General features: G+C 41.0%; 1 protein-coding gene across 8 annotated transcripts in view; it reads left to right on the plus strand.

Annotated features, from left to right (window-relative positions):
- Window positions 1-15,679, plus strand: part of VPS53 (VPS53 subunit of GARP complex) — a 143,908-nt gene that overhangs the window by 12,404 nt on the left and 115,825 nt on the right. For 3 of the 8 annotated variants that reach the window (XM_010596477.3, XM_003416805.4, XM_023556247.2), the window contains exons 3-4: window positions 209-258; window positions 3,026-3,092. Coding sequence is in view for 4 of the 8 variants with exons in the window: in XM_003416805.4 (XP_003416853.1) it covers window positions 209-258; window positions 3,026-3,092 (117 nt within the window). In the remaining 4 variants the exon portion in view is untranslated. The remainder of the gene's footprint in view (window positions 1-208; window positions 259-3,025; window positions 3,093-15,679) is intronic. The other 5 variants (XM_064271508.1, XM_023556245.2, XM_023556244.2 and 2 more) reach the window with 3 other exon arrangements.

Here is a 15,679-nt window from a genome sequence, read left to right on the forward strand (position 1 = left end):
TTTATGGAAACAAGTGCTGGGCTGGGTTTGGTACCAGCTGCCAACTACTGCTATATGTTTTTTTAAAAAAAGGGTAAAAATGGTATCCTACTGTGTGATTAAATTTTTTGAGGTTTCATAAATAGCCATTATAGCTCATCAGTTCCCTGGGAAAGGGGAATTCCAGGAAGTGAAATAACAGCTGGGCACTCTTCCTTCTTTATTGTAGTCTCTGGCAAACATAGATGAAGTCGTGAATAAAATTAGACTGAAAATAAGGTAAGTAACATCGTATCATTTCCAATAGCTAATGAACAGTATGTTGTTTATTTGATCATATTCTGGATCACGCTTACCTGTGAGAACATTGGTATCTCAAGTTTGCTGTAGCTGACAATTTTTTTAAAGATAATTCTTTTGTCTGGGCTTCTATTTGAGCCTTGTGGCAAAAGATTTGATTCTTGGGTCCGTGTTGAATTACTCATAAAAAAGGAAGGAAGCAGTAAGAGAGGTTACCCAAAACAGTGCATTATAAAAGGAGGGAAGAGCGTTTCTATTTAATGGCTTTATTTCCCGAGTGAATTTACCATCTTTTTACACAATTAATGCACGTGTTACATGTTTTTTTGCCAACTGTGCAACCCCCTCACGGCGTTATTTTCCTAGGCGCGCTATGCATGTCATATATGTATTTACGTGGGTGCATCATCTGTGGGAAAAAGGTGCCCTTTCTTGTATTCCTGAGGCTCGGATATGTAGATGAGCTTGTATGTGTGTTCCTTGGCCACGTACACACAGGGTGGGATCTGCCAGTTGGCCAAGTGGTGGCCTAGGATTAAGCCTGGTGACTAACCCATGATGTGACTGTCTAGGATGATCACCAGGGGTAGACTGTCCTGCCCTGGGGGCTTGTTTTGGTTTATCCATGTCTGGATTTCCAGTTTTGACATGTGATAGGTACTCAATAAATGTTTGTTCATTGTGTTAATAGGTTGATGCTGGGGTTTTTTTGGGGTTGGGCCTTTACTTTAAATATAGTTTTTTTTTTTAATGAATTTTTGATGAGACACATTCATTTTGTATCCAGGAGATGACTTTTTTCTCTTGCAACCTTTGATTTTTTTAAAGATTGTTTTATTGTGGTTAAAAAAATATGTATATCAAATCATATATCTTGTTATAAAAAAAAAGTTTTTTTTACAAATAAATGCCGATAGGAAAACATTTGTCAACGTTTCTATGTGTCTAATTCAGCATCATTGATTACGTCTCTCGTGTTGTATAGCTGTAACCACTATTCGTTTCCAAATTATTCCATCACCATCACCTTCACCAGAAACTCAGTGCCCCCTAAGCAAGGGCTCCCCTTTCGCCTCCCTTCCACTCCTGATAACTGTTAATCAGCTTTGGTGTCATTACATCTGCCTCATTCATATTGTAGGATCATACAATATTTGTCCTTTTGGGATTGACTTATTTCACTCAGCCGAGTGTTTTCAAAGTTCGTCTATGTTGTGGCATGTATCAGGACATCATTTCTCCTTATGGCTGAATAATATTCCATGTATATACCACATTAAAAAAAAACAGACTATTTTTTAGAGCAGTTTAGGTTTACAGAAAAATTGTGCAGGAAGTATAGAGTTCCCATATACTCCTTCTCCCCCTGTAGAGTTTCTGGTAGTATTAGAGTCTTACAGTTACATGGTACATATGTTACAGTTGATGAGCCTATATTGATACCTTATTATTGACTGAAGTCCTTAGTATATCTTAGGGTTCGCTGTTTGTGTTCTATAGTCTCATGGGTTTTAACAAATACATAATATCATGTGTCCATCATTGTAGTATCCTACAGAATAGTTTCACAGCCTTAAAAATGCCACGGTTTGTTCATCCATTCATCTGTTGACAGACATTTCGATTGGTTCCACCTTTTGACTGTTGTGGACAGAGCTACAGTGCACACTGGTGTGCAACGTTTGTTTTTTTAGTGAAGACCTGTGCCACGGATGCATTGTTCACTTGGGTGCCTTAGAAAGTGCAAAAAAGCCTCTTCATTGTTTTAGCGACTTGAACTATGAAAATTCCAGTAGTGGCCACTAAATTAGTCAGGGTTTGTGTAGAACATGGCAATTCCCTAGTGATCTAGAAATCACTTGTGAGCCAGTTATTTAAAACTCTCCCTACCATGCTTTTAATGAATTCTTCAAATAAAAAGTGAAATTCACTAATATGAATTTTTCTGGTTGAGGTGCCATTAAATGGCCCCTGTTGAGCTACAGGGGCAAGAGGAGCTGGAGGCCACAGATCTACCTCAGACACAGAGTGCAGACCAGGGCCCAGAGGGGGAAGCACTGATTTTATACCTCGCTGTAGCTCCTTGTCCCTTTTAAGGTCCCTGAGGAAGTTGCTGAGGAGGGGATTTCAGGTGGGATTATTGGACCCAATTCCCTGGCTTGTTCTCATAAAGCTTCAGCAACTTTGTCACCCCTGATTTACTCCATGAAAACTATGAAAAGTTTTATTGGTCCTTTCAGACAGTGCTGAGTAGTAAATGGAAGTAGCCTTCTCTTTTTTTTTTTTTTAAACAAAGAAGACTCTTCAGTCCACACCAGGCTTGGCCTCCGTCTATTACTGTTGCTGCCCCACTTAAGGCCCGGGGCCCAGTCTTCCTTTTATCATTCACACTTGTTGGATGCAATCTAGAGGTTCCTGGGTGATGCAAATGGCTTGTACTCGACTACTAACCTTAAAGTTGGCAGTTTCAACCCACCCAGTGGCACTGGGGAAGAAAAGCCTGGTACTCTGCTTCGGTAAAAGATTACAGCCTAGAAAACCCTATGGGGCAGTTCTACTCTGGAACACAACGGGTTGCCATGAGTGGGAATCGACTCAGTGGCAGTGGCTTTGGGGTTTCTTTCTTTCTTTCTTTTTTTTTTTTAGGGGTGCTCTCCAGAAGTTGATAAATAAATTGCTAACTCCTTTTAATCTCCCTGGAATAGAAGTTATTTTAATGGTCTATATCCTTTAACTTTTTTGCTAGGAGACTGGATGACAATATTCGAACTGTCGTGAGAGGTCAAACAAATGTGGGGCAGGATGGAAGGCAAGTAAGTAACTTCTTCCTTTCTAAGAATTACGCTCGCCTAATTTTTTTCTTCAAGACTCCTGCAGCAGGTGTCGGTTGCCCAGACCAGCCATGAGCTCTCTTGGTTCCCTTGGACTGAGAGCGTCCATTGTAGCACAGCTCACCCACGGCCAAGGGAATGCAGCTGGATGGGAACACCGACCTCTCCTTGGCTTTCTCCTTATGTCAGACCTCTCTTTTGCCCTCCTTTATTTTGTGTACTGAATAAGGTTGCTGCCTTTGTTTACCAGCTAAGTTGCTGGAGTTTTGCTATCATTTTCATTGTTACAAAAGGTGATAACCGGACATAGCTACAAATCTTCATTCCTAGCTTTACTGGCAGACATAGGTAACTATAAATTTCATTTCAAAGTTTTTCGGATCAACCCAAGGAAGGAAGCTGGAAGGGAATGAAGAGCAAAATAAGTGTATGGGGAGGGGTATATTCTTCCATGATTGAGGGGCCAGATGGTATCTATTAACCATGCTCCTTTTCATTTGGATTCTGTTCTTTGTTTCAGTGTCATATTTCAGAAATTGCTATCCTAACAGAAATGTCGAGCGTGCCTTTTCTAGCCTGCCTTTCTCGCAGTGTCTGGTCTTCCCTTTTCAACAGGAATTCAGTTAGGTAGCGTGCACTCACTTTAAGTGTTCAGTTATGTTATCTGTCCTCTTTGAGATTTTTTTAGTACAACTAATTTCTAAAAATGTACATTATGCTGCCCCAGATTTAGGGGGTGAGAGTATGGAATCCTATATAGAAATTTCCTGTTTCCTCTGCTACTAGCTTACAAGTCCTGTGAGCCTCTTTCTCTTCTATTTTTTGTTTTATCCATCTCTCTATTTTTCCCTACATTTTATGACTAACATTTCTTTCCCCCTCATTTAGTAGTCATCTCCACTGGCTTGTTTGTAAGTCGTCTATCTTCTTCCTTGTTGCTACCATTAGGATTTGTCTACAGACACATTAGAGACTCTGGATGGTGCAAATGCTTAATGCACTCAGCTGCTCAGTGAAAGGTTGGCTGTTCGAGTCACCCGGAGGTACCTCCAAAGAAAGACCGGGTGATCTGCTTCTGAAAAATCAGCCATCGAAAACCCTATGGAGCACAGTTCTAGTCTGACACACACGAGGCACCATGAGTTGGAACTGACCCGATGGCAGCCGGTTTTATAGACATATTAGGTTCCTATTAACCCATTGCCGTCGAGTCAGTTCTGACTCATAGAGACCCTAGAGGTTCCTGTTACCCTATTTCCTAGTGCCTTGCGTAGCTCTTATTTCTTATTGCTTTGCTTTTGTCTGTTTAGGTTATCTCCCGTGAAGCACTGCTTCTCTGGTAGATGAGACCCATGTTAGTAGAGGTAACGAAGAATACTAAGGGAGCCTGCAAACACTCAGGCCTCTTTCTGCTCATTAACTTTCCTAAAGTATGTCTAAGCGTATCTGCTGCTGCAGAAACCTCACTGGCTTCTGTTTACCAAATTAAATCCACATTCCTTTGCTTGGCATTCAAAGCTTCGACGTACGTTTTCAATTTTGTCTCCTGCTTTGTTCTCACCCATAGTGAAGCCTCAGTGCTCTAAAACTTGCCCTTCGCTGTCTGGACCCATGTGTATAGACTCCTTTTTGCCTGAAATGCTTTCTCTCTCTTTTTATTCCAGTAGCTATGTTTTAAAATCTTGCCCATCTAAAAAACTTTAAGGGGCAGAGAGTCTAAGTTAATGGTGATGAAACAATGTGGGTAGAGATGAAATGGTGACATGTGACATACGTAACCAATGCCATCCAGCTGTTCGTGTAGAAACTGTGAACGGGATGTGCATTCGCTTGTGTATGTTGCCACCAAAAATAAATAAAATATTAAAGGGGGGGGTAGGAAAAAATCTCACCCACCTAAGGCCCAGCTCAAATACTACTTCCTTAATGAAATTTTCTCTGTTGCCCTCATCTGGATACACTGGCAAAATCAGAATTGTAGAATTACAAGGGACTTGGAACCCATTTGGCCCACTCCTCTCATTTTACAGATGAGAGCATTGATGGCAGTATCTCTCAGATGTATGTTCTTTCTGCCCACCAGCTCCCGTAGCCCTTTGCTTGTGCTTCTCGTTTGGTTTTTGTGATCTCTCTTGACTTGCTGGCGCGCACATCTTGTCCTCTTGACTAGTCTGTAAGCTCCTTGAAGGCATGAACTGTGTATTTCTCATCTTAGCGTTCCTCAGTACACACACTTCACATACAGTAACATTTTCTTCAACTGTATTGAAGAGTTGGTCTGTGTGAAATTGTTTATCAGTCACAAAGAAACGAAAGCCCTTTACCATAAGAACGTCGTGTTTTTTAAAGTGGTTTAAAGCTGAGGTTTTGTGTGAAGAGTCCCAACATACAACTATGTGAAATAATAACACTACTTTTTAGTGTGATTCAGCCAGTATGGCTCACTAGAAAGTTTAAAAAATACTTCAGTCTCAGGTATATAATATCCCAGGAATGTGAAAATAAAGTGAATGATTCTTCAGGACTTTTTGTTGGGTCATGTTCTGGAGATATATATGTCTTATAGTAATTTACGTCTTAACCTGTGGGTCACAAATTTGCGGTGTTGGAGAGCCAGGCCCAGAATTAGACAGCCTCCTGCAGGAATGTCAGCCTTCTCCACCTTCACATATTAATAGGTCACAGGTTGCTGCAGCTGAGCAGGTCATATTTCAGAGAGCAAGACCACATTTTCAAGAATGTTTAGATAGCATTTCAATCTGTGATGGAATTTTGTATTCGTCTCCTTAGAATCCAGACAGAAAGGAAGCCCAGAAGAAATAATTGCTTTTCCTGTCATCCCCTCCATCTGTCTTTTCCAGCAGTTTGTAATGCAAGCTGAAGTAAAGACTCCCTTTGCCCCCCAGGGAACTTTTTGGGTCCTGTCCTTGTCAACTCTTAGGAGTGAAAGCCTTGCTCTCCAGCCCTGGCTGGCTGGTGGTTTTGCTGAAGGGCGTCTCTGTTCAACTGGCACAGGCTTGGGAGAATTATGGATGTTCCAAAATAATGAGTTTTATAGGTCAAGAGGCCCACATTCCCCTCTTCCCTGGAACAGAGGAAAAGTTTGCTTTCAGAATGTGTTCCCTAAGCTGCTGAGAAGCACGCTGAGGAGGAGCAGGGGAGTTGTTTGGACAAAAGGATGTTTTCCTTTTATAGAGTTAATCTTGATTTTGTTCAACCGGAACAGATAGGCTTTTTAATCAGTAAATAAAAAAAAAAAGGGGGCAGATTATTTATTTCACATTCATGGTGTCTAAAGACATTTTTAGCAGCAAAGTTCTTTTTTGAATAGCAGTGTTTCTGACTCAAAAATCATTTGTTGAGAAAGAACGATTGAGAAATTAAAGACATAGTCAGGCAGGTCTTGAAATTTCTGAAATACCAGCGGCGTGGTTAGCACTCTGCTTAACATTTTAGAGAGGCATTGATAGTTGACTACCTCCTTTTTTATGTGTGTGGGCTTGATCTGGTCTAGCCTGTGACCTCATCTAATAGGCTGTGGTGCTCATATAAAGTAAATATAACTCTGAATTGTTCTCATTTTTATCTGTTGATGTCATCGGTCAAAAGCTTTTATTAAATGCCCACATGTTTGAAACAAGTACATGATCTGTTATGCAATGAAACTTATATAGGTCCTCAAGAATTAAGATGATCAATTTGAATTTAGGTAGAAAGAGAGGTGAGTGGTGGAGTGGGATTAGTGGAAGAAAAGAGTTGGCACATGAAATTTCAAGAGTGGCCAAGTCCTGACCAATTCACAGTAAGATGACTCTGAATCACCAAGGGAGGATTAACCACGGGGTTTCTGTCTCTTGAGTAGAACTTGACTGCAGCGTAGCTATTCCTTTGATAGGAGCCTGACAAACATTTGGAGGGGAAGTGAACTATTATTGCTATCTCTGACGCTGCTCATTAAAACTTTGATTTGGGAGTGTGTTAGACAATTGTGCCGTCTTCCGCCCAGTTTGGTAGTCTTTTCTGTGACATTGCTAACATTTCGTAGCTTGCTTCTGCTTGGATATTTACAATGATGGGGAACTCACTACTCTATTGTTCTGCATGACAGTCTATTCCATCTTTGTGCAACTTTAGTTCTATGAAACTTTTTATACCAAACTAGAATAGTAAAGTCAGTCCTATTGTAACTTCTCACTGATCTTCATTTTGGCAGCTGGGCCAGTTTAAGTCTAATCCTTTTTCCTCATGACAGCTTCTGAAATTTAAAATTGACATTATATTCCTTTCTAAGTGTTCCCGTTTCTAGACTAAGCATTCTCAGTTTCTTCAGCTTTATGATGTAATTTCCAGACCCTTTACCATCCTGGCAGAGCCATGGTGGCACAGTGGTTGAGAGCTGCGGCTGCTAACCAAAAGATCGGCAGTTTGAATTCACCAGCCGTTCTTTGGAAACCCTATGGGGCAGTTCTACTCGGTGCCTTAGGGTCGCTATGAGTCGGAATCGACTCGATGGCAATGGGTTTGGTTTTTTTGGTACCATCCTGGCTGCCTGGTTTTGAATAGCAGCTTGTCAGCATCCCTCTTAAAATATGGTTCCCGGGACTAAGCATACGGTGGGAACATACCCTGGGACAATTTACCTCCTCCTTCTAGACTGGGCTCATTAACCTGGGAACTGAGACCCCAGGAGGTCTGTGAATGCCCTGAAAATAATTGTAATTTTTTTGTATGGATAGAAGTATTTCTAGAGAAAAGACTCATGGATTCTTGTCAATTTTCTAAGGAGCCTGTGGCTCTCCAAAAGTTAAGGGCCACTGAGTTTCTATTAATACGGCCTTGAATTTGGTGAAGTTTTTAGCAGCCACATCACACAGTTGGCAGTCATCTGAAACCCCCATGTCAAGAGTTACAAACAGGAAAGACAACACACAATACAGGAGAAGTCAGCACAACTAGACTAAACCAAAAGCAGGGAAGTTTCCTGAATAAACTGAACACTTTGAAGACCAGCGTCGCAGGGGTTTGGGGACCATGGTTTCAGGGGACATCTAAGTCAATTGGCATAATAAAATCTATGAAAAAAACATTCTGCATCCCACTTTGGACAGTGGCGTCTGTGGCCGTAAATGCTAGCAAGCAGCCATCTAAGATGCATCAATTGGTCTCAACCCACCTGGAGCAAAGGAGAATGAAGAACACCAAAGACACAAGATAATTATGAGCCCAAGAGACAGAAAGGGCCACATAAACCAGAGGCTGCATCAGCCTGAGACCAGAACTAGTTGGTGCCTGGCTACAACCGATGACTATCTTGACAGGGAACACAACAGAGAACACCTGAGGGAGCAGGAGAGCAGAGGGATGCAGACCCCAAATTCTCATAAAGAGACCAGACTTAATGGTCTGACCGAGACTCGAAGGACCCCGGAGGTCATGGTCCCCAGACCTTCTCTTAGCCCAAGACGGGAACCATTCCCAAAGCCAACTCTTCAGACGGGAGTTGGACTGAACTATGGGATAGAAAATGATTCTGGGGAACAATGAGCTTCTGGGATCAAGTAGACACACGAGACTATGTTGGCATCTCCTGTCTATAGGGGAGATGAGAGAGTAGAGGGGGTCAGAAGCTGGCCGAATGGATGCAAAAAGAGAGAGTGGAGGGAAGGAGTGTGCTGTCTTATTAGGGGGAGGGCAATTAGGAGTGTATAGCAAGGGTTTATAAATTTTTGTATGAGAGTCCAACTTGATTTGTAAACTTTCACTTAAAGCACAAGAAAAATTAAAAAAATAAAGTTACAAACAGATGCCCACAGAGCTAAGAAAGAAATCCTAAATGACCTACGCAGGCCAGCGTGTGTCCATATGCATACATTGGGGGGTGTGAATGTCCTATCTACAGGGGACAGCCACAGCTCAACTCTTACCAATGGTTGTTGTGTCGGAATGCAGACCTGGAGTTGCCGGATCCGTCAGTTTTTCAGGAGAAGCCGGAAATCCGGAATTTTATGTGGCTCTCCGGATTTGTAGACGCTGGCTTAGTGTTTTCCGCAAACACTGCACAGGCCAAATAAAACACATACATGGGCCAGCAGTTTGCAACATCTGCCCCAGGTCTTTTTCATATGAACTGCTTCTATACTTTCCCATCCTCTGTTTGTGCCAGGGATTCTTTGAAATTAGGTGCTGGGCTTTCTGATTTAGCACGCTTGGTTTCATCTTACTAATTTTGTTTGATCGTTCCAGCCTGTTGAGACCTTTTGGAATCTTGATGACCCTCCCCACTTTATCGCTAGCAGAATTGCCAGACATGCCGGCTATGTCCTTATTCAAGTTGTAGATGAAAAGGGTGAACAGGGTGGATTCGGAGCCATGTGGCACACCATTGGTGACTTCCTGTTCCTCTCTTCCTTATCCTCAACTGTAGAACAAAGTGCCAGGGCCAGAAAACAAAGGATCTCTTCCTGTCCATGGGTATCTGTCCAGGGCCATGTTTCTTAATCTATTTCTGATTTCCCCCCAGAAAAAGAGGCAAGTAATCCCTGCCTTCTTCTCTTTTCATAGAGCTATCATAAAGTTTTGTCAACTAAATCAGCAAGACATGTTGCCTTCCAAGGAGAAAGTGTTCTTTGCTTTTCATCCTCAAAAATAGCACATCATCTAATTCAGGCATTAGAACAAAAATAATTGTGCTCTTCAAGACCCTGAACTTGATAGATGGTGGGGCTTCACAGCACAGCCTTAGTCTTCATTATGTGGGATTATGAATGTGTAATTGTCAGCTCACTAGCAGATGGTTTGTATTCTTCCCCTCCATCACTTTGAATTTATCCTTTCTTTCATCCTCTCTTTGGGAAGAAAATGAAGCCAATTGAAGAAAATAAATGACATTAATATTAAAGAAACCATAAGTAGTTTGGGGAAGAAAAGGCAGTTGCCAGATGCCTCCTCCTAACTAAAACAAATCTAAAGCAACTGAGCTTTTAAAGCATAGGCTCAAATTTTTCTAGTAGTGGCCAAGAATGGTTGGGCATTTTTGTTTCTTTTTGTATTACACTTTTCTACAGACAACACTGTAAACTTCAGAAATTTTCTTACTGATGGTATTTTTTTGCAGACAGACACAACTCTGCTAGCTGGACCATTCTACCATAGGGTAGAACCACACTGTGCCTGGAAACCTCAGACATCAGTTATTGCCAAGGCCTGTGCATGGCCTGGCAATGCAGAGAGCACGGTGCTTCACTGGGGTCAGTGCTGGAGTTGGGTGGTAGCTCAGCCCTTTTGTCCAGGCACAGTGTCACTAGTTCTGACTAGGGTCCTCCACCACTCCCAACCAGAATTTCTTACATCCGGTGCCAGAGGTGAAGGTTCACTTGCCTTTACTTTGACAAGTTGAATCCAAGTGAACCTTGTCAAGACTTTTGCCTACCTCTAAAGCACTATTGACTGTAGTTGAGGCAAGGACTCGTAAGATGTCCATTAATTGTTTAGCACGGGATTGTTTAGCGCTGTGGTTGCTAGTAGCCCTGGTGGTACAGTGGTTAAGAGCTCAGCTGCCAACCAAAAGGCCAGCAGTTCAAATCCACCAGCTACTCCTTGGAAACCCTATGGGGCAGTTCTACTCTGTCCTGTAGGGTTGTTATGAGTTGGAATCGACTCAATGGCAGTGACTTTTTGGTGTAGTGGGTGAGATCAGTCTTATCACCGTGCTTCTTTCTGTTTATGGCTATTTTGGCAGAGTCACATGTCTGCTATATATTGGAACCCTCTAAATACCTGCAGAGCCATGGGGTATTGTCCTAATGGATTGTTGAATTCTAGTATTTTTACCTGGAATTTTCATTCATGTTCAAAAGTGAAACTAGTTTGCAGTTTTCTTCTTTTTGGGGATGTTTTTGTTAGGTTTTATATCAGCTGTATAAAATCAGTTGGGCAGCTTTCCATCTTTTGTTATGCTCTGAGACCATCTGAACAGTATACAAGTTATACCGTGGAGGTTTTGAGACAGTTTATCTATAAAATTATCAGGGTCTGGTGCCTTTTGGGAGATTTAGTCTTTGGCAGTTTTATCTTCTGTGTCTTCCTGAGTCCATTTTGGTAAACAGAGATTCTTGAAAATGCTTAATTTTTTTTTACCCTTTTCAAATCTGTGCTTATATTTTCATTCTTAATGTTGTGTTTCCTCTCTTTTTTCTCCCTACATTAATCTAGTAGTGGCATGCCAATATTTAGATCTTTTTAAATAGTTAGCACTTGGATTTATTTGTAAGTTCTCCTCTTTTTCTTGTTTCCAATTCATTACTTTTATCCATTTCCTTTGTTTCTTCTTTCATCTGTCTCCTTTAAATTTCTTTTATTTATTATGTAAGAATAAGATAATGGATTTTCTCTGAGTACCACTTTGCCACATCTCCTGAGTTTTACAATGTGTTATTTTCATTGTTGTGATTTTTTAAAATAGTCTTTGACATAGTTTTATTTTACCTATGACCAGAGAGTTAAGAGAGTGAGGTTTTGTTTAATTTTTTTTTTGCAAGTGGTTTGATGTTTTGATGATCCTTTTTAAAATTTCATTGAATAGCATTTAATAAATATGACTTATTTTTTGGCTTTTTTATATTGCTACATTTTAAATTATTTCAATATTTAATCTCTTTGGAAAAAGCTTTTTACATGATTCAGCACTCTTGATTTTTCTGTCAGACACAGAATGCCTTAGCACAAGCATACATTCCTATTTTATCTGTATTTAATCCACCCAGACTACGTGTCTCAGATGAACACTACTAACAAGTCCAGCTGTTGGACTGTTTCCTTCCTGACCTTAGAAACACATTGAGTCCCACTTGTTACAACATGATTATTGAGAATGGTTTTAGAAAGAGAGCATGCCAAAAAGGAACACTGAAGTTTATTATTCTTCTGAGCCATCTCCATATAAATTGGCACTCTTCAGGCATAGCTTTTGCCATTGGCTTGTTTCCATGTAAAGCAGTCACAAGTTGGAACTAAAGTCTCTACATCTAAAGATGAAAATGGCATTCATCATTACTGTAACTACTGTGGCTGTTACCCAGGTCATTTTTGCTTTAAAAAAAAAATATGTGTATATATATATATATACAATTTTATTGTTGAGAACATACACAGCAAAACACCAATTCAGCAGTTTCTATATGTACCATTTAGTATCACAGATTACGTTCTTTGAGTTGTGTAACCATTCTCACCCTCCTTTTCTGAGTTTTTCCTACTTTGTTAGGATAAACTCACTCCCCCCTAAGGTTCCTATCTCATCTTTCTAGTTACTGTTGTCTGTGTGATCCCATACCGATAGTTCCTGAAAGAGCACAATACTTAAGGCAGACGCTTTTAACCAGGTAAGCTAAACCACCCTTGTTTTGACTGCTAGTGGTCACTGATTTTTGGAAGAAAGCTCCATCCTCAGTTTCAGGTTGTGCCTTAGAAATATTGCAGTCTTTTTAGAAATTTTGCTGACAGGGCAAAACTATCTGAGTTTCACATCCTCCATAACAGGAATCCATTCAGGTACAGCTGAGCAGTGGGTGGCAATTTGAATCCGTCTTCTTGGAAGGACTTGAAATACTGTGTTTAGAACAGCACAAATGCAGTGCTGTGGTTATTCTGTCAGCATTTCCATTAAAATAAATTCCTATTTTCTCCCTTGCTCTTTTGCTCTAATTTGGACTCTGACGTCTCCTTTGGAAGCAGATTCATTTTGCAAAACCAAAGATAATGCCTTTTTAGTCTGTTTTGGTTTGGTGTTGTGTAGTAGCGTAGATTAAAGCTTTAGAATACATAAGAAGCTTATCATCCTCTCCATAGTATTGAATCACATGCCAGAATTTCTGTTTCCATATTGTAGTGTTTAATCTTTGGACAGATGCTATGTTCATTCCTATATGTGATACTGAGAATATAAATATTAAGGAAAATATATTAATGCTACTCTCATAATGACTCCCAATTAGAAGGTGGATAGTTCTTCTGGAGATAGACTTACTGACAACTAAATCTGATGATCCAAGCACTGTCTTTTATAAAGCAGAGGAGGTGAATTGAGGGATCTTTTCTCCATTTCTCATCTAATTACTCACCCTTGTCTCCTCATAGTACTTCTGAACTTTTCTTGGTCCCAGTCACATGATCCCAGGGACAGACTGCCTACTATTATTCATGTATAATACCATTTAAGCTAGACCAAGTGCTGCTTGTAATAAGCCAGAAATCTATACTTTTTAAAATTGCATACATGGAGATTCTTACTTTTAGAGATTTCTGATGACTAGATTATAGTCTTCTGGGTAGGTCAGCCCAGGAGTTAATTTAAAACCCAAACCAAACCCATTGCTGTCAAGGCAGTTCCGACTCGTAGCGACCCTATAGTATACCATAGGGTTTCCAAGGCTGTAATCTTTATGGAAGCAGACTGCCACATCTTTCTCCCATGGAGTGTTTGGAGGGTTCAAACTGCTGACCTTTTCGTTAGCAGCCGAGCACTTAACCACTGCACCACCAGGGCTCCTTAGAAATTATTTATATCTTTAGAATTAAGAACATACTGTTTTTTTTTATTATTAATTTTTATTGTGCTTTTAGTGAAATCAGGTCAGTCTCTCATACAAAAATTTACATACACCTTGCTATACATTCCTAATTGCTCTCCCTCTAATGAGATAGCACAGTTCTTCCCTCCACTCTCTCTCCTTGTGTCCATTTGGGTAGCTTCTGGCCCCTTCTGCCGTCTCATCTCCCCTCCAGACAGGAGATGCCAACATAGTCTCATGCATCTACTTGATCCAAGAATCTCATTCTTCACCAGTATCATTTTCCATCCCATATTCCAGTTCAATCCCTGTCTGAAAAGTTGGCTTTGGGAATGGTTCCTGTCTTGGGCTAACAGAAGGTCTGGGGACCATGGCCTCTGGGGTCCTTCTAGTCCCAGTCTGATCATTAAGTCTGGTCTTTTTCCTAGAAGAGAACATACTGTTTTAAGGCTAATGTTTTTCTTGATTGATTTACTATCAGCTAAGACACATTTTGGAAACCCTGGTGGCGTAGTGGTTAATAGCTACGGCTGCTAACCAAAAGGTGGGCAGTTCACATCCATCAGGTGCTCCTTGGAAACCCTATAGGGCAGTTCTGCTCTGTCCTTTAGGGTCGCTGTGAGTTGGAATCAACTCGATGGCAATGGGTTAAGATACCTTTTGAGTTGCTTTTGCAGAACACGTTTTGAATTGTTCGTCTTGATCTATAATTCTAATTTTATTGCAATATAAATATGTTTATGGTGCATCCTGGAGCCGTGGTGGTACAATGGTCAGAGCTCAGCTGCTAACCAAAAGGTCAGTGGTTCGAATCCACCAGCTGCTCCTTGGAAACCCTGTGGGGCAGCTCTACTCTGTCCTATAGGGTCTCTATGAGTCAGAGTTGGTTGACTCGATGGCAACAGGTTTTGGATGGTACATTCTGCAAAATATTGTTGCATATATTACTTTACTTGATCCTCACAAAGATGTGAATTAGGCCATGTAGATGTTATTCTCCCATTTTACAAATGAAGAAACAGGCTCAGATAGGTCTATGACTTGCCCAGAGTCAGTCACACTCAGTTAGTTGATAATGGATCCAAGTTTTCTGATTACCAGCAAGCTACTTGCTTATCCATACCATGTTGTCTTTTAAACAATGACACACATTTAAAAGCAAGTTTGGGAACCACTTTTTTGCACCGTGGAACCTGAAAAGTTAACTGATTCTCAAGGGAATCCAAGCAACGGAGTGGCCCTGGCCTCATTAACCAGCTGGGTCCCTCTCAACAGGATGAGATAAGAAACTGGACTGAGAAGAGCTCAAGGGTGAAAAGAGAGAAGTGAACCACTCAACCGTGGTCCTGAAAGTACAGGGACCAGAGAGATCCTGGAGAGAACAAAGGAACTAGAAAGAGAGGAGCTCATTTAGGAAAACCCCAAGCGGCCTTGTAACCTACAGGGCATTTGGTGCAGAAGGTGTCTCGCAAAATCAGCCAAGAGAACGTCCACACCAAAAACCACAAAAAGATGTTTCCCTCTGAATATAGACCCAAAATGTAACTAAGAACTACTGAGTGAGTCAAGTTAGAATAATAGTAAGGTATGGAGGATTCGGATGAAGTAAGCAACCTTTAACTTGGCAACAGGAAAGTTGTGGCTATTTGTGGAAAGTAGTCCTTTGCTAAACTTGGACAAGTTGTTCCTTCAAATGTGCCCGGTTTCCTAAAGTATTGAGTTTGTGTACCCTTTATTCAGTAATGGCTTCTGAGGCTTGTGCTTAAACATTTCCCCCGCCATTGCCATTTGGAGTTGTTGCTTTAAATGCACTCGTCCTCAGGGGTTACATTTCATCCAAGGAAGCTGGGCATGAGAGCACTCACCACTCCGAGCCGTTTCAGGGCTAACGTATTTTAAGTTATGGGTGAGAACAGATAACAGGCAGAACTTTAACACGCAAACGTTTAGTCTTGTTTAGGTACTGCTGCATTTGCGTCCCAGCCTCGTCTTGTGATTTCA

Source organism: Loxodonta africana, chromosome 18 (genome assembly GCF_030014295.1).
Source record: "Loxodonta africana isolate mLoxAfr1 chromosome 18, mLoxAfr1.hap2, whole genome shotgun sequence".
NCBI classification, from domain to species: Eukaryota; Metazoa; Chordata; class Mammalia; order Proboscidea; family Elephantidae; genus Loxodonta; species Loxodonta africana.